Source organism: Brienomyrus brachyistius, chromosome 20 (genome assembly GCF_023856365.1).
Source record: "Brienomyrus brachyistius isolate T26 chromosome 20, BBRACH_0.4, whole genome shotgun sequence".
Classification (NCBI taxonomy): domain Eukaryota; kingdom Metazoa; phylum Chordata; class Actinopteri; order Osteoglossiformes; family Mormyridae; genus Brienomyrus; species Brienomyrus brachyistius.
This window is the reverse complement of record NC_064552.1, coordinates 18,190,351-18,209,552: the sequence shown is the minus strand read 5'-3', so window position 1 is coordinate 18,209,552 and position 19,202 is coordinate 18,190,351. Positions and strand designations below refer to the sequence as shown.

The 19,202-nt window shown below is 46.8% G+C and overlaps 1 protein-coding gene across 10 annotated transcripts; it reads left to right on the top strand.

Moving 5' to 3' along the window:
• The first annotated feature begins 8 nt into the window (after positions 1–8).
• Positions 9–15,187, top strand: LOC125715371 (zinc finger protein 493-like). Of its 10 annotated transcripts, none has more exons than XM_048986761.1 (8): positions 10–189; positions 1,272–1,339; positions 1,794–1,859; positions 2,014–2,131; positions 2,208–2,347; positions 5,072–5,209; positions 12,238–12,352; positions 12,642–15,187. In XM_048986761.1, exons 3-8 carry the CDS (start codon positions 1,824–1,826, stop codon positions 15,161–15,163), a joined length of 3,069 nt encoding a protein of 1,022 aa, XP_048842718.1. In that variant the 5' UTR covers positions 10–189; positions 1,272–1,339; positions 1,794–1,823; the 3' UTR covers positions 15,164–15,187. The 10 variants fall into 10 exon arrangements, with proteins under 10 accessions (XP_048842720.1, XP_048842718.1, XP_048842717.1 ...); XM_048986760.1 differs by having other exon boundaries at positions 10–752; XM_048986765.1 differs by lacking the exon at positions 10–189 and having other exon boundaries at positions 759–1,339; positions 12,642–13,855; positions 14,024–15,187.
• The last annotated feature ends 4,015 nt before the right edge of the window (positions 15,188–19,202 follow it).

Below are 19,202 nucleotides of genomic sequence, written 5' to 3'. Positions count from 1 at the left end.
TGCAACTAGGAAGGAATAATATTCAAAACAACTGAATGCGTTAACAGTCAAAGAAATATTTTTGACTTACTTTTAGATTTCTATTATTTTATATATCTGAAGAAATGAAGAAAATGAAGTCCAGCACCTACCGCACTATATATATATATATAAAACACCGAGCCTGAGGACATTACAGACATACAAAATGTAAAATATATAAACGGGCGGATGGACTAGTGGAAGTTGAATTGAATTGATCATTTGTGCTCAGGGTTTACTCACTTTAATATAATCCGGTATTGACTTATGATACCGTCCGGAGGCTGTATCACAAAGCAGGATTTCTTGGTTATCCGGATTTGAGGCACTTTATTTTCATCCAATTTCCATTAAGCCCAAACTACCAAAAATCCGACAAGCTAACTCGGCAAGAAATCCGGCTTTGAGATACAGGTCCCATTGGGGTTAATGTACTGTTTAAAACAATCTGCGCACAAGTTGCTGTGTTTGTATTTAGTACTGTATTTGTACCGCAGACGTCTGCCGGCAGGCGAAGGTCGGCAGCGTCTCGCTGGCGGCCTTGTTTGTTGCCTTCCAATCAGGACGCGGCGCGCGGAGCGAGTGAATTCAAAAGAGTGGGAAGGTGCCGCCATTATTCTTTCAGTCGGCAGCGATCCGTAGGCATTACAGTCTTTGGATTTAATTACGGCTAAAAGCGACGCAGTGAAATACCGTTTCGGGGAAACAACTTTCGAGTCACTGACGGCACAGTAAGACGTTTGGGGGGGGGGGGGCGCAGCTGCTAATGTAGCTAGCTAGTTTCGCATTCTGCTTATGTTACGGGAAATACAGCTAATCTATGCTGCCGAAGTCGTGCGCTGATTTGAAATAATGACATAACTGGCTACTTCATAGTCATACGATTTCGTTGTCGTTTAAATGTCTGTCTCCCAATACTGCGGTGAGGTAAACAAGCCATCTATGTGGAAGCATCGCATGTCTTTTCGATGTTTCTATGTTTTCAAAGACAAGTAAAATGATTTAAATAGCTTGTAGTAGGTGTTTGCTGGGGAAATACAGGAAACGGTAGTATTGCTTGCAGAACAACCTGTATTATGCGTGCCGTTCGATGCAATATTGTTAATTTGTAATTATAACTTAACTGGAGCAACTCACTCCTTACATTTTTCACTATTGCTGACGATGTCTTTGAACCCATTCAAACAAGAGTTCTATTAAAACATCGTGATTCGTGGTTTCCTATGCTAACACACAAATGGAAATTGCAGGACACCAAATGCAAATCTCTTTACGTGGAAATGCGCAACTGAATCACTTTTTCAGCCAGCAGTCAAAGGTTTGTGCGAGGGAACATCAAGCCTAGAATATATGTTTCCCCTACTGAAACAAAAAGTAACTCTGGAGCCCAATACTGATTATTGTAGTTTATGCACATAATTATGTACTTAAATGATTTTCATTCACCTCACATACTTTTTGGGCTAGATGTGAAGAGAGAACTTTTCCTGAAATCCAGGATATTCAATTCCCCTCACTAAACCAAACGTGCTGCATTTCTGGAGCCCAATACAGATCATACTAGTTCATGGACATGTAATTCCGTATCAAGTGTATAAAATGCGGTTTAGATATTAAAATAAAAATGAACTCATGTGTCTATAAAGTAGTGGCGTCATGATTCAAATCATTGTGCGACAGTGGGAACATGGGGGAATTGAATTTAACACCATATGTCTGTTAGTTACAGAAACCATTCTTGAGTGTTTGATGTACTTTATTATATATTACAGGTAGGAAGGTGGGCTTGGTTGTGACACAGGATGGAAGGGGCTTCAGGCATGAATATGTCAGATGAGGTAAGGCAGCTAGGAGGGGGAAAAAACTGCCAGCTAAAAGTTAAGAAAGCTTGTTGTATATGACATGGCCAGCGAGCATTCTGGCTTTTCAGTGTCAAAATGCTTGCCCTGAAAAGCATGAAGCAGCTTCATAGAGTTCCCTGTCCCTACACAGGAGGATTATGCAGATATCCGGGCCGATTTCTCCAAGACTGAATGGGTCAGGCTGCGGAGATGCGAGAAGGTGCACTACAGAAACATGAAGAGGAACCACCAGGCCATGTTGGATATGGGTAGGCTTCAGGCACCAGCATCAGGCTCGAACGAGTACTGAGTGTGTGATAATCCCTTACTGTCCCTTTTATCTAGAGCTGAATTCCACCACCTTGGCTTTCAAGAGCGGAGGCTGTTCCGGGAAGGTGATGGCAGAGAAGTCCGGCAACGACAGAGGCAGCAATTCAGAGGAGGGATTGAATTCTCACATGCTGAGAAGGAACCTGTGCAACACGGTGAGACGAGGTGAAACAGCCAAAGGGCTTCTGCCGTAACGGGTGATACTTTCACACACGGCTTAAGACATTTGTCTATGTCACTGAAGCATAGATGTTAGGGGTGGGCGATAGGACCTAAAATTATCACTGTATTTTTCATAATTTAGATGATGACTGTATTGTTTCACGGTATTTCAAGTTTTGGGAGGAGTAGCATGTCCTGTCCCTTTATGTAAATAGTTTTTTTTTTTGAGCAGTGAATTTTTGTTTTTTAAACGAACATTTTTGAAAACACATCTGATATCAATGGGAAAAAAATCATGCTGGATATCTATACTGATATGGACTGGGTAATGTGTTAGGAATGAAAGTATGCCACATTGTTTGATGAAAATGAAAATTATCACTGAGATGACAGATGGCGTCTTGGGGGATCTCCTCCCAGATCTGGACCAGGGTATCACTGAGTTTCTGGACAGTCTGAGGTGCAACCTGGTGGCATCGGATGGACGAAACATAATGTCCCAGAGGTGTTCTGTTGGATTTAGGTCAGACGAGCGTGGGGGGCAGTCAATGGTATCAATTCCTTCATCCTCCAGGATTTGCCTGCATACTCTCGCCACATGAGGCCGATCATTGTCATGCACCTGGAGGGACCCAGGACCCACTGCACCAGTGTAGGGTCTGACAATAGGTTCAAAGATTTCATCCTGATACCTAATGGCAGTCAAGGTGCCGTTGTCTAGCCTGTAGAGGTCTGTGTGTCCCTCCATGGATATGCCTCCCTAGACCACCATTGACCACCACCAAACTGGTCATGCTGAACAATGTTACAGGCAGCATAACATTTTCCATGGCTTTCATGTTTGTCACATGTGCTCAGGGTGAACCTGCTCTCATCTGTGGAAAGCGCACTGCGCCAGTGGCGGACTTGCCAATTATGGTATTCTATGGCAAATGCCAGTCAAGCTCCACAGTGCCAGACAGTGAGCACAGGGCCCACTAGAGGATGTTATTCCCTCAGGCCACCCTCATGAAGTCTGTTTTTGATTGTTTGGTCAGATATTCACACCAATGGCCTGCTGGAGGTCATTTTGTAGGGCTCCAGCAGTGTTCATCCTGTTCCTCCTTGCACAAAGGAGCAGATACTGGTCCTGCTGATGGGTTAAGGACCTTCTACAGCCCTGTCCAGCTCTCCTTGAGTATCTGCCTGTGTGCTGGAATCTCCTCCAAGCCTTTGAGACTGCTGGGAGACACAGCAAACCTTCTGGCAATGGCACATATTGATGTGCCATCCTGGAGGAGTTGGACTACCTGTGCAACCTCTGTAGGGTCCAGGCATCGCCTCATGCTACCAGAAGTGACACTGACCATGCACTGGCCAAATGCAAAGCTAATGGGAAAAAAGTCAGAAAAGTTGAGGAGGGGAAAATATCACAGCTCCACCTGTTAAATCATTTCTGTTTTGGGGGTTGTCTCATTGTTGCCCCTCTAGTGCACTTGTTAATTTCACCAAAGCAGCTGAAACTGATCATCAACCCCCTTTGTTAAACAACTGACCAGATCAATATCTTAGAAGTTTGACTTGATGCCATACTCTGATTAGAAAGTGTTCCTTACATTTTTTTCAGCAGTGTATTTTTATAATATATTAAGTACACTTTCATTGGTATTACAACTGTGTATTACAAAAGTGAGATTGGTAATGTTTTCTCATTTGTTATATTATTCCATTACAAACCTAAAATTATATTTAGCGTACGATTTTGCATGAGCCCTGAAAGTCTGAAAGCGTGTCACCTTTGTTGGCAACCCTCACAACGAACGTTTTTTGTTTCTCCCGAGTTGATTTGTATTAAAAAAAAATATATATATATACACATTTAATTAATAAATGTGAACTTTAACGAACATGAAATCAGTAATAAACTATCTCTATTAATCCAACATTTTCTAAAATACTGCGTTTGAACATTTTGCCACTGTACGATTTCAGGACAGCAGTCACTCTGTTAGGAATATTACTGCTTTTTGGTCGAGGGTGTCAGATTTGCTGCCATTATTAATACTGATAGCACATTAGCGCAGTCAAGGGCTGCATACAGTGAAGTATGTCTTGCTTGGAAGCTAAAGAAGTTTGATGTTTATTGGCCTGTGAAATTGGCGGTTGTGCCTTTTACCACACACCTTGTATGAAGACAGCGGTGTATATTTGTACTGATTTAGCGAATGTTACTTTTTAATTTGGTAGAATGTAACGACGTTATTTTGTTTAATGTGTATAATTACACAATCTGTTTATTCTGAATTTAATTTCCTATGACAGTGTCAGTGTTTCAAAAATTCAAACGATGCAGATAAACCAGTTGCATAGACTGTATCAAAGTATTCAGATTTTAACTGAAGCTTTGAAGAAAATAAATTGCTTAATTTTTTATAAATATGCTGTTGTATAATGACTAAGGGGTGGGTGGTACACCAGTGACACTAAGCTAAACTTACACTAAGGAGTACTGTGGATATGCTTTAAGGTACTGTGGTCTGCCCGAAATGTTTGTTTGTGTCCAGTCTGCATCCAGGCGGTCTGGTCAGAGCAGAACCCCTGCTGCTGGATGAGAATCTTATGCCACAGACCAGGGAAGGAGGGTCTCTTTGTGCTCTACTCAGGCTGTTGCTGGCTGTGCATTGTGACACTGATTAACTGGCACAGTCTCACTGCGTTTAATTTAATTTTGGTTTCAGCAGACAACTTCCTGCAGTACAACCAGCTGCCACATGAACCAGAAGCCTTCCCAGCTGTCTGTTGGAGAGGTGAAAGTAGAAGAGCAGGAATACCTGATATCTGAGGGTGAAGGGACTACGACCGAGAGCCTCCACAAGGTGAAATGGAGGGTATATGGGGTTGTAAACTATTTCAGAATGGTGTCGCTCCTGAAGTTTTTGTATGTTATGGCTGGTTAATACGCGACGCCCGCAATGCTTACGTATCTTCTGAATATTGAACTGATGCTTGACTTTTTAAAAAAATATCGCAAACCAAATCAGTCAATAACTGTCAGAAAAATGAAAAATCACAATTAGATATTTTCCCCAAATTGTTCAGCCTTCTTATTAGATAGCTATTTTGTAGGCCTACTTAGTATTATGGCTGCATGATATTGGAAAGATTTCAAATATTGTGATATGATTTTGTAATACTTATTTTGAAATGTTGCAATATTTAAATTTCTCATAAACCCGTCTGAGTGATTTTAAACTACAAAGATGAAAACGATTGGCTCTGAAAGCACATGCAGAGCTCATTGAAAAGTAGAGATGATAAACTTACTAGATAATTTTGAAAAGCGACATTCATTAAAATTACAAAGCTTGCTAAGTTTTGTTTCCTATAATATATAATACAAATGTTATTTAAATGTACCCATAACAATGCTAGTCTTTTTAATTTTCTATATTTTAAAATTATATAAATCTTTTTAGCATAGTATCCTTTTATGACGTTTTGCCCATTGTGCCCATTTGTACCATATTGTGTACATATTGCTCAACAGCATATTGGCCGTTTTAGAGGCATGTGGTCTGTGCAGTGGGGGCCACTAGCGATATAAGCTGACAACCTTGATAAGTGATGAATGGTTCAGACCAACCTTATGAAGGTATCTCTTAGAAAGTATACTTACCTATGTGAAGTTGGCCCCCTGTATGATTCAGATTTCAACCAAACTTGTCTCAATTGTTTGTGCCATTTAAAAATGTCTGTGCTGTTATTTTACAGCTCTTTGTTTATGCCATTTCATGATCGCAGTATGGTCCTCATGCTTGTGTTTTTCAAGTAAATAAAAGGTGGAATGTTTGATGCCTTTGTGACAAAGCTGTGGGCTCTGTCAGCCCTGAGCCAGATAGTGTATTTCAGGATCGTGCTGAATATTCACACAAATGACAGAACCTCCCCCCCCCAAGAGGAGGGGAGGCGACGGACGAGACGAAGGATACGGGACCTGGAAAAGAACAAAACCATTAATGGGGCACAGGGAACAGAATGGACAGACAAAACTGGCACAAGGGCAAAAGCCACGACAGGACTTGACATAGGACAGGGAAGGCGGATAGACAGGTCAGGAAAGGGGACACGGAGGGAACAGGTGGGACGAAAGGGCCAGGAGTGAACGGAGGGAACACTGGGAAACGAGGAGCAGAGATGGGAGGAACAAAGGGACGAGGAGCAAACAAAGGAGGGACAACGACAGGAGACCAGGGAGAGAAGGAGGGGGAATAAAGGGGAGCCCGAGGGAGCCCCAGCGGGTGACGGGCAGCGGCCGGAGGGGCCACAGGTGGCCGGAGTAGGATGGGCCGAGGAGGCAGGGCGAGGGACAGATGGAGGTGACGAGGAGGAAGTCGGAGGGGGCACCAGGGAAGGCAAGATGGGAGCTGAAGGGGGAACCGGTGAAGGCAAGGAGGGAGGGGGAGCTGCAGCAGGTGATGGCGAAGCCATAGCTGGCCCAGGCGATGTCCACCGACGCGCTGGAGTAGGGGGACCCATAGGCGACGGAGAAGCTGCAGCGGGGCAAATCACAGGCGACCGATGAGTCGGAGGTGGGACCGAGGCAGGGTGACGAGGCTTCGGAGGGGGTCCCGCAGGCGACAGCCGACCCAGAGGCCCAGGACCCGCTCAGGTGCCGGAGGCGGCGAGAGCTCCTCGAGCCGGGCGACTGCAGCAGGCAGAGGCGTACGGGGCGCCTCGGGCATAGCTGCCCCAGGCGGCGGGACTGGCAGGTCCCGTGCAGGCGAGACGGGTGTGGCCCCTTTAAGAGTCCGGGGCACATGCGGGATAGTGTCCCACACTGCGCTGGCCCCCTTGTTAGCCAGCCGTGCTGGCCAGTAAAAATACCACTCGAAGGGCGGCGGTAGTTCTGCACGTTCCCATGACGGGAGAAGCTGCCCGTGAAGGCAGCTTAGCAGTGGTGGTGACGTCAGGCACAGCCGGGGAGTTCTCCCACTCCCCGGCTGAGAGGGAAGCAGGGACAAGCATGCGCGCCCCCAGGACAATCATTGGGGCGAGCGCCGGCTTCTTCCTCCTTCTCCGCCGTCGAGTCACTGTTGCCGCGGGAGACTGTGCCAAGTCCGGCAGGGCGGATGGCGGGAGGACAGTTCCAGGTACACGCGGTGCGACCCACCGCTCCATCCGGAGCTCGGCCAGCCGGCAGAAGTTCTCGCGCACCTCCTCTGCGAGTTGCACGTCCTCCTCCAGAGACAGCCGGCCCAGGATATCCCAGCTCCGGCTAACGAGATCCCATGCCGGAGGATCTTCTCGGATGCCGGGCTGGGCTATCCAGAATAACACTTGATCGACGTAACTGATGTAATCCTCCTCTGTTACGGAAGGTGCCTTCATTTTTTGGTCCATCATTCTGTCCGCCGGGTGAGCGGGTAGGCATACGGGCAGGAAGCAGGCAAGGACCAGGCAGGCCAGCGGAATACGGGGAAAACGGGGATTTATTAAAGGTACCGGCAGGGCAGGACGGAACACTAGCACTGACATCAACTAACATCAATGATGGACCAAGAACTAAGGCAAGACATGGACTGAAATAGGCAAGACAACAGGGTACAGTGGGTACAATCAGGGAAGCACATGTGGATAATCAGGGCGGCGTGGCACACACAGGGATCGTATGAGCCAGGCATAACAGAACCCCGCCCCCCCCCCCCCCCCCAAGAGGAGGGGAGGCGACGGACGAGACGAAGGATACGGGACCTGGAAAAGAACAAAACCATTAATGGGGCACAGGGAACAGAATGGACAGACAAAACTGGCACAAGGGCAAAAGCCACGACAGGACTTGACATAGGACAGGGAAGGCGGACAGACAGGTCAATTACTTATGTGCAGACATACTGTCACGATCGAGGGTTGAGCAGACAGGCGATCGTGCGGGCAGGAGTGCAAGTACCAGGCAAACAGGAAGAGAGCAGGGTAAACTGAGGGTTTAATGGGGGTAACGGACTAGAGCCGACAAACCACACTAAACGCACACCTAACCACAGGAGGTCCACAATGACGGACAAGGGGAACAGGTCAGACCAGGACTTAAATACACAAAGACTAATCAAAGGAAGCGGACAAAGCTGGAGACGATCAAGGAAGCACACGTGGGTAATCAGGGGGCGTGGCACACACGAGGAGCGGACAAGCCGGGCATGGCAGAATCCCCCCCCCCCCCCCAAAGGCGCGCTGCACCAGGCGCGCCCAGGAGGAGGCAACGGACAGGACAAAGGAAGCGGGACCTGAAACAGAAGAACAAAATCATCAACGGGACACGGGAAACAGGACTGAGACACAGAACACAGCCAACGACAGGACGAAGGACAAGACCTGACAAAGAACGGGAAAAGCGGAGAGACAGAGCAGAAAGGGAGACACAGAGGGAACGGGCAGAACAAAGGGACCGGGAGTGCCAGGAGGGAACACCAGGGGACAAGGAGCAGAGACGGGCGGAGCAAAGGGACGAGGAGCAAACGGAGGGGCAAAGACAGGAGCGAAGGGAGACAAAGGGACAGGAAAGCGAGGAGAGGAGGGGGAACTAAGGGGAGTCCGAGGGAGCCCCAGCGGGCGACGGGAGGCAGCCGGAGGGGCTGCAGGCGGCCGGGAGGCCAGAGCCGTAGGGGACCTCGGAGGGGCTGAGGAGACAGGCTGAGGGACAGACGGAGGGGCCACGGAAGGAGCTGGAGGGAGAGCCAGGGAAGGGGATGAGGGAGCTTGAGGGGACCCTGGCGAGGGCAAGGAGAGGGGGGGGAGCCGCAGCAGGCGACGACGTCCTCTGACGCACCGAAGCAGGAGGACCCGCAGGCGACTGAGGAGCCGCCATTGGGGAGCCCGCAGGCGACCGACGGGGAGCCGGAGGAGGGAGCGAGGCCGGGAGACGAGGCAGAGGGGGCGCCTGCCCGGGAGCTGCAGGCTGCTGCAGAGGGGGCGCCTGCCCGGGAGCTGCAGGCTGCTGCAGAGGGGGCGCCTGCCCGGGAGCTGCAGGCTGCTGCAGAGGGGGCGCCTGCCCAGGGGCTGCAGGCTGCTGCAGAGGGGGCGCCTGCCCAGGGGCTGCTGCAGAGGTGGCTGCACGGGAGCGGGGTCCGTAGGCAGAGGCGGCTGCACGGGAGCGGGGTCCGTAGGCAGAGGCGGCTGCACGGGAGCAGTGAGCTTGTCTAGCTCCGCGGTGGCCGAATCTGCAATCACCCTCCAGTAGAGTCCTTGGAGGGTGAAGAATCGATTGGCCAGGGCAGCCTTTGCGTCTGGCGGAGGCGTGGGGAGCGCCTCGGGGGTGGCTGCCGCTCTGATTCCTCCCCCGTTGGCCAGTGGCTCGGGCTGGAAGAAGTACTGCTCGGGGGGGCGGTAGGTGCTCCGGGGGGAATGGGTCCGGGAACGTGAAGGGCTCTTCCTCTTTGTCGTCACTCGTGAACCCCAGCTGGGCCAACGAGCAGGCTCCCAGACGTATCGGTTCTGGGTCTGGGAGCGAGACAGGTTCCTCCTTGGTCGGGAGCCATAGCCTGGAGAGCAAGCGAGCTCCCAGGTAGATCTCCGGCTCCTCCGGGATCCTCCCTCTCCTCTGTCTCCTCTTTTTCTTGAGGTCCGTCATTCTGTCACGATCTGTCATGATCGGTGGGTACGCAGGGAATGTGCACGGACAGGCAGGCAGGCAAGGATCAGGCAAACAGCCAGAATACGGGGCAGAACTAGGGGTTTATTCAGGGTACGAAGCACGGACATCGACTCACATCAATGACGGACAGTGCTAACAGGTAAGGCCAGGACTTAAATAAGACATGACTAATCAAAATAAGCAGACACAGATGTAGACAATCAGGGAAGAACATGTGGGTAATCGGGGGCGTGGCACACACGAGGAGCAGATGAGCCGGGCATCACACATACATAGTGCTTTGCTACAAGGTAGTGAATGCCAAAAGTGCACCAGCACCAAATGTGACCAGTTAACGCCTAGTACTCTACAACAGTGTATAATAAACTCTTGTCATTTTGCATGCACTGTATATTTCTTGTGATGTCTTCTCCATGGACCCTCTTACTTGTTGCACATAGCCATTAAATAAAAATAAATTGAGCCATTAAATAAAAAGAGCCATTAAGTAAAAATAAAGCTTTTGTTTCTCCTCCACACAACCTGAACTAGCATTTATCCAATCGCAATTGATTTTTGTAAAAGTAGCGTCCAAGTTCTGCTATAAAATACTTTAGTGGTTAGTGCACAATCAGTGACCACTTGGAAAAAAAAGGGGGAGGGGTGTTGTCTGTGATTGCTATTGATTAAAACAACCATCTTTTTAGTAAAATAATATTTATTGACGTTGTAAAATGTCAATCTAACATTCCACCATATATGTACATTAGAAACAGGAGCATCAGGTAATGGCATAAACCCAGAGGTATAACTTGGAAATAACAGTAAAGACAATTTTAATTGGCACAACCTATTGAGACCAGTTGGAATCAGATGCAAATTGGGGGGGCTAACTTCACACTGGTGATGTCACCATGTTAACAAACAATATCTCAGAAACTAAAATGGCAAAAATAATTGAGACCGGGCATGTGGGGGTCCAACTTCACGCCGATGGTACACTTGGTTAAGGGCGTTTCAGAGAACCCTTAGGAACGTTAAGGTACAGCTTAAGGTAGGACTTACAAATAATGTAACCATAAGAAGGTTTCTGAGAACTCACCCCAGAGCTGTATTAATTTTTTTTTAATGAAAATACCTTATACCGCGGTATAATGTGTCTACAGTATGATGGTATGCAAAAGTCTGATCAAACCTCAGTATATGCGACGTGAAAATTGCATGTGTTTATTTTGCGATGTCGACATTAACACTGCATATCTTCCAGCTCTAATTAGTATTATTTGACTGTAGTCTGTGGTGAAGGCATTCAGGTAGGAATTTCATTGTACTTTGTACATATGACACTGCTTTCTTAGCTCATATTGAGTTGGGAAGCAGAAGAAACTTAAACTGCCATTAAATTTTGAAGATGCTGTATACAGAGGTACACAATAGTGTTTGGCATATTTTTCCCATGCCTCTTAAAATATTCCTTTTTGAATGTCTTTGAACCACTCATTCTTTAAGAAAAATCAGATGCTAACTGATTCTAAACTACCCACTGTATGGTATATAAAGTATACAGTTCTGGTAAAAATTGAGACCATAGCAAAATTTGTAGTTTCATTTTTGTGTCTCCTGGTACCTTGCTTTATGGGAATTTAGTCCTGCTTCTAGGAGCCTGCTACAAAATACTCCTAGCAGTGCACTTCACAGCACTTAATGTTTCCCATTCTTGATGTCATTCTATGATTCATGAGGTACTGTTGGCTAAATTGATTGTCATCTCTAGCATTAGAAAGTTTCTTATGCTCTTTACCTGGTTGGTTTTTTGTCATTTCCAATTCTGAACCTGGAATCAACTTGCCAATCCATGTAGTCTTTCTGTCAGCAGGACCAAGATTGAAGCAGGAACAATGCAGATTCTTAAATGTGGAGTGGTCTTTTACTTTTGTTCCAGCTCTGTATTAAGTGACAGAAGTTGACTATACTGCCCCCAAGGTTTTTGATGGTACTGCATCTCCTGTACCTGTAGCAATACTTCCACACTTAGCTGCACAAACAACGCGTGGAATGAACAGACAATACGTGTGCCATGATGTATAAGTGATCCGTTGTGAATTTTGAGTACATACGTGCCCCAAATCTTAAAAACAGCCAACTGTAAATCATATCCAAAAAGAACATATAGTTTGTTTTAACCTGAAAATTAGCTTGCTGTCTAGGCAAAGAGAACAGCCTGTATTAATATATGAAATCAAAAGCTCATTCTGCCTTGTTTGGTTTTTGTGACAGAACATGAAGGGCGCAGCAGTTCAGGATGTGACTGAGGAGGAGCTGACTGGTTCTCTTCCATTAAACACTGATGGGAGAAGGAGAAGCAAACGGATTGTGAAACCTGCAAACCCAGGTGATTTTAACTACCAATATATACCATCAAAACTGCAAATGTTTTGGTACATTTGGTGGTTATAGTCTGTGCTTAAAGTTGCCATTTCTAACCAGCAGTGTTGTTACTTTGTGCACATCGGGCGTGTCAGATCGCAGTGTGAACAGCACACTGAGAACATGAACTGCTTACGGAGTAACATGCTCTTTAGAAGATATTTATTTGTTGCATTCACTTTTTTCCTGACTTTTCTTTTTCTATTAACCCTGTTGTATCTCATTACTGACTGACTTGTCTATCTTGCCCACAGCAAGGAGAGCAGATGAATCCCCCCAAATCTTTGCTCGTTCTCAGGGTCCATTCTCCAACACAGCAGAAATTGACCGGCACCGGCATATCAAAAGATCTCACCCCAATGAGTATGTCAAAAAACTGAGGGCTGGAAGTGTCATCACAACCCGGCATTCCACAACTACTGCTGGCCCCAGTGTCGCCAAGTCCAATACAGATACACTCAGTACCCTGGGAGAAGCCGGTACAGACACACTGACAGCTCGGCAGGGTTCCCAGGGTGAGAAGACTTTCAGTAAAAAAAGTGGTTGTAAAAAACATCAGCAGATTCACACAGGAGAGAAGTCCTATCAGTGCTCCCAGTGTGGGAATAGCTTCAGTCAATTAGGAAACCTAAATAGACACCTACGGATTCACACAGGGGAGAGGCCCTACCAGTGCTCCCAGTGTGGGAAGAGCTTCATTCGTTCAGCAAATCTAAAGGAGCACCAGCGGACTCACACAGGAGAGAGGCCCTACCAGTGCTCCCAGTGTGGAAAGAGTTTCAGTCGATTAGGACACCTAAAGAAGCACCAGAAAACTCACAAAAAGGAAAGGCCCTACCAGTGCTCTCAGTGTGGGAATAGTTTCAATCGATTAGCAAACTTAAAGAGACACCAGTGGATTCACAGAGGGGAGAAGCCTTACCAGTGCTCCCAGTGTGGGAATAGTTTCAATCGATTAGCAAACTTAAAGAGACACCAGTGGATTCACACAGGGGAGAGGCCTTACCAGTGCTCCCAGTGTGGGAATAGTTTCAGTCGATTAGGAACCCTAGAGAGACACAAGTGGATTCACAGAGGGGAGAAGCCTTATCAGTGCTCCCAGTGTGGGAAGAACTTCATTCGGTCAGCACAGCTGAAGATACACCAGCGGACTCACACAAGGGAAAGGCTCTACAAGTGCTCTCATTGTGGGAAGAGCTTCGGTCGATTAGGACATCTAAAGCAACATCAGCAGACTCACACAGGGGAGAAGCCCTACCAGTGCTCTCAGTGTGGGAAGAGCTTCAGTCGATTAGGACATCTAAAGCAACACCAGCCGACTCACACAGGGAAAAAGCCGTACCAGTGTTCCCAGTGTGGGATGAGCTACACTCGGTCAGAAACCCTGAAGAAGCATCAGCAGATTCACACAAGGGAGAGGCCCTACCAGTGCTCCCAGTGTGGGAAGAGCTTCACTCGGTTAGCATACCTAAAGGAGCACAAGCAGACTCACACAGGGGAAAGACCCCACCAGTGTTCCCAATGTGGGATGAGCTTCCTTCGGTCAGGAACCCTAAAGAAGCATCAGCAGATTCACACAGGGGAAAGGCCCTACCAGTGCTCCGAGTGTGGGAAGAGCTACACTCGGTTAGCATACCTAAAGGAGCACAAGCAGATTCACACAGGGGAAAGACCCCACCAGTGTTCCCAGTGTGGGATGAGCTTCCTTCGGTCAGGAACCCTAAAGAAGCATCAGCAGATTCACACAGGGGAAAGGCCCTACCAGTGCTCCCAGTGTGGGATGAGCTTCAGTCTTTTAGGAACCCTAAAGAGACACCAGTGGATTCACAAAGGGGAGAAGCCTTACCAGTGCTCTCAGTGTGGGAAGAGCTTCATTCGGTCAGCACAGCTGAAGATACACCAGCGGACTCACACAGGGGAAAGGCTCTACCAGTGTTCCCAGCATGGGATGAGCTTCTCTCGGACAAAAGACCTAAAAACACATCAGCAGACTCACACAGGGGAGAGGCCCTACCAGTGCTCCAGGTGTGGGAATAGCTTTAGTCATTTTGAATCCCTAAATAAACACCAGTGCATTCATGCAGGAAAGAGGCCCTACCATTGCTCCCATTGTGGGAAGAGCTTCAGGCTATTGGGAACCTTAAAGAGACACCAGCAGATTCACACAGGGGAGCGGCCCTACCAGTGTACCCAGTGTGGTAAGAGGTTCCTTCGGTCAGGAGCCCTAAAGAAACATCAACTGATTCACACTGGGGAGAGGCCCTACCAGTGCTCCCAGTGTGGGAGAAGCTTCAGACTATTAGGAACCCTAAATATGCACCAGCGGACACACACAGGGCAGAGGCCCTACAAGTGCTCTCAGTGTGGGAAGAGCTTCAGTCGATTAGGACACCTAAAGGAGCACCAGCAGATCCACACAGGGGAAAGGCCCTACAAGTGTTCCCAGTGTGGGAAGAGCTTCAGTCGATTAGGACACCTAAAGGGGCACCAGCAGATCCACACAGGGGAAAGGCCCTACAAGTGTTCCCAATGTGGGAAGAGTTTCTTTCGGTCAGGAGCCCTAAAGAAACATCAGCTGATTCACACTGGGGAGAGGCCCTACCAGTGCTCCGAGTGTGGGAAGAGCTTCAGACTATTAGGAAACCTAAAGATGCACCAGCGGACACACACAGGGCAGAGGCCCTACCAGTGCTCTCAGTGTGGGAAGAGCTTCAGTCGATTAGGACATGTACAAAGGCACCAGCGGACTCACACAGTTGACAGTTTATCACAGTAAGCCCAATAAATATGTGTTCTTCAATGTTTTTGTGAAAAGTGTTTTGTTGGGTTCTCAGCATCAGTCCTGTTGATGTTTAGTATTTGTTTTACAAATACAAATGCTTTTTAATTGTTACAATATATCAAATCAAATAGCCTTTTATTGTCAATTCACTATATTTTCATAACATACAGGGAATTGAAATGCTGTTTCTCCTCTTCGTAGTGCAAAAATATAAAAGTATAAACATATAAGATAAATACCATCTGTACCATTTGTAAGTCGGTAATGCAAAATCAGCAAAAGACTAGTAACAGTCATGTAAAGTGAGGAGGTGCATTTTTAGAATAGCTTTTGAGATGTAGAAGACAATTAGCAGCAGAAGTAATATTGAGACTTTATATGGTAGCGGCTACAGTAGGGTACTTGGTAAGCAGTGACTCTCTTGCTACAGTCCAGGGGCAGAGGGCAAGGGGGGGTGGTAGTGGAGTTCCGTATCCTGACAGCTTGGTGGATGAAGCTGTTGGACAGTCTTGTGGAGCGGACCGGGGGGCTCCGCTACCTTTTCTCTGAGGGGAGGAGGCTGTTGATGGCTTTGCGGTTGAGGAGGTGTAGAAAATGTCCTTGAGGGAGGGCAGTGGGGCACCAATAATCATGCTGGCTGCATCCATTATGCTTTGCAGGAACTTCCTGCAAGATGCAGTGCAGCCTCCATACCACACAGAGATGCAGTTGGTGAGGATACTCTCGATTGTGCCCCGGTAGAATGAGCGCATGATGGGGGCTGGGACTTGTGCTCTCCTCAGTTGGAATAGGAAGTAGAGGCGGGTTTGAGCTTTCTTAGCCAGTGACGTGGTGTTGTCTGACTAGGAGAGGTCCTCAGAGATGTACGTCCCCTGGAACTCGGTGCTACTCACCCTCTCCACAGCTGCACCGTCAATGGTCAGTGGGGGGTGCTGTGAATGACCTCTCCTGAAATCAACCACGATCTCTTTGGTCTTGCCCACGTTCAGGAATAGATTGTTGTCCTTACACCACCGGACTAGTTGGCTCACCTCGTTCTTGTAGTAGGCCTCGTCATTTTTAGTGATGAGGCCATCCACGGTTGTATCATCTGCAAACTTGACAATGTAGTTGGAGCTGTAAGTTGGTGCACAATCGTGGGACAGCAGGGTAAAGAGCAACGGGCTGAGCACATGTTATTGCTGACCCACTCGTTTGTGGCCTCCCTGTAAGAAAGACCAACACCCAGTTAAAGGGAGAGGTGTTGAGTCCCAAGTGAGTTATTTGTATTAGCTGTGTCATCTATGGACCTGTTTGTCCTGTATGCAAACTGAAACAGGTCATGGGAGGGGGGAAGGATGGACTCAATGCTCTGCATGACCGGCCACTCAAAGCACTTCATGATGGTGGAACTGAGTGCTACAGGCCGATAGTCATAGCTGGATGGGAGGAGCTTCATAGGGACAGGAATTATTGTTGTGACTTTAAAGCATGTGGGAACAACAGCTTGGTCCAGGGAGATGTTAAAAATATCAGCGAGGACATCTTTGAGCTCCTTAGCACAGTCCTAAGGAGCACGCCTAGGTATGTTGGTATGTTGTCTGGTCCGACTACCTTACATGGGTTGATCCTAGAGATGGCTCTTTTTACGTTGGCTGGGGCCAGACATATGGCCTGCTCACCCGTAGGGTGGAGATGGTTTTCTCTGCCGGAGTGCTCTTTTCGAACCGGGTGAAGAAGTTATTTGGATAGCTGAGGAGTAAGATGTTACTGTCGTAGGTCTGTGGTGGGAGTTTTTAGTTTGTGAGGATTTGGATGCCACGCCAGAGAGACCGAGCATCTCAGGTGTTGCTGAAGTGCCCAGATATATTCTTGCTGTACTGTCGTTTTGCATATTGAAGGTAGTCTTCTACTACAAAACAACAATTTAGAAACTGTTGAAAAATTACACTGAATTAATGACACTTGAATACATCTAATTTAATCTGAGTGAGTCATTTTAATAGTTAATGCTTTTTAATTTGGAGATCAACTTAAATTCATCAAGGTTTCCTGAATATCAGATGTTTTGGTTTCTGACTACTATTGACTATCTGACTATTTTGAGATGCCATTGTATACCATGGGCTGGAATTATAGGAATGTTACTAGATGCTACCTTTAGCTAATTCTGCAGGAGCGATTAATAACCTTATGCTGTGTTCCTCCTCTTCAACTCCCCCTCCCTTTTGTTGCAGTTGTAGAGAGATTTAGGCCTAACTCCAGAATTACAGAAAGTTTTCAGTGCAACAATAATATTTATACAAATGGCTCTATTTTGATGCAACTAACATTTGTGCACGCCCTTCAATATTTTTCGCTATTTTAACTGTGGTAAAAGATTTTGCGTCAGCACATAGCGTAAAAAGGTCATCCTAATTCACCTCACCTTTAAAAGGCAGCTGCACATGAGCTACGGCAGATTGCTGTTTTAACGCCGTGTTTGTCCAGCAAACCAGATGGCTTTTCGCCCGAGGAAACAGACATGCTATTGCGTGAGGTGAAAATGTACATAGACTACAGGAGCACAGTTTTCGACTTAAGCCTTTCGAGGTGAAGCAGGCCTGGTATGAAGTAGCAGCGAGTGTGTCTTCATTTTCTGGCATCACCAGATCATCTGTATCTGATCAACTGCCGAAAGCAGTTTAATGATGTCAGAAGACGAGCAAAACAAGCTCATTGCTAAACGAGAGCAGCAGCTGGGAACAGGTACTTAATTATGCTTTTTTTATTATTATTTTTGGGTCTGCACTTCATCAAAATATAAATAAATATACAATCTGTGTTCCACCAAAACACAATATACAGTTTTTAAGGTTTTTTAAAATGTCCAAATAAAAGGCAATTGGGCTGATCTACATCTCACAATTTAGATATCTTGCCAGGCTAGAGATGATTAGGCTCTCCTGCCAGCTGATCGCTCCTTGCCCGTGCTGCTGCCGGAGTGCACTCCTTTGTTTAATCTGATTGAAAATAACAAGGTCTTTACCTACTACTCCTCCTGGGACATGCGCCGCCAACAAGGGAGCTCAAGGCATTTTGGTCCTGAGCTTTCCACTCCCGGTGTATCCCATTCTTATAGTTTTTGCTTCAAGGTCTTGGCGCCACATACAGTTGCATGCAAAAGTTTGGGCACCTTTCCTTAAAATGTCTATTACTGTGAATAGTTAAGTGAGCAGAAGAGGAACTGATCACTAAAAGGAATGAGGATGACAAATTTCTTTAATATTTATTTAATATCTAAGCAAGGTTACATTCTTATTTCCATCATTCACTGGTACAAAATTAAAAAATAATAAGAAGGCCCTGAAGCAGAAGTTTTGGCACCCAACGTGGTCAGTACTTAGTGACATCCCCTTTGGCAAGTATTCCAACTTGTAAATGATTTTTGACTGGTCTCAGGGGCTCCCTGTTATGTCAGAAGTCCACCTCCAGCTCCTCTTGCTAATGAAAATGGAAAGGGAGACACAAGTGCATGACAGCTGTTACCTCATACACGTTGAGAATTCAAGAAGTTTGTTGATGTCATCCTACTGCTCTGAAAGAGACCTGCTGATCACCATGGCAGCATTGGACCCATATGGGTAGTAGTGTGTTTGGAGGATGTGAGAAGATGGGTGCTTGATGAGGACATTGTTATAGGGCCATCAGCTCCCCCAGGCTGCTGTCATGGGTCCTCCTCTGCCATCAGGTAAGAAACATCACGGGCACTAACAGAATCCCAGAAATGTTCTACCAAGCAAATGGACCTTAGACCAGATGCCTATATCACATAAGCAAAGCTTTGAAGACAAGTTCCACCTTGACCAAACCAAATAAATATGATCCAAGATAATTATCATCACGTTGACTATCATGCTGACTATCAGCACTCTATGTCAAGCCAGTGGGTATTCTTTCTTCATAGATGAAAACATCCAAGATCAGAGGACTCATCCCAGATTGTCTCTTCATAGATATGTTTATCCTGCTATTTTGGTTCTTCATAGCTATGGGAGAATTGGATTAGCCTAGC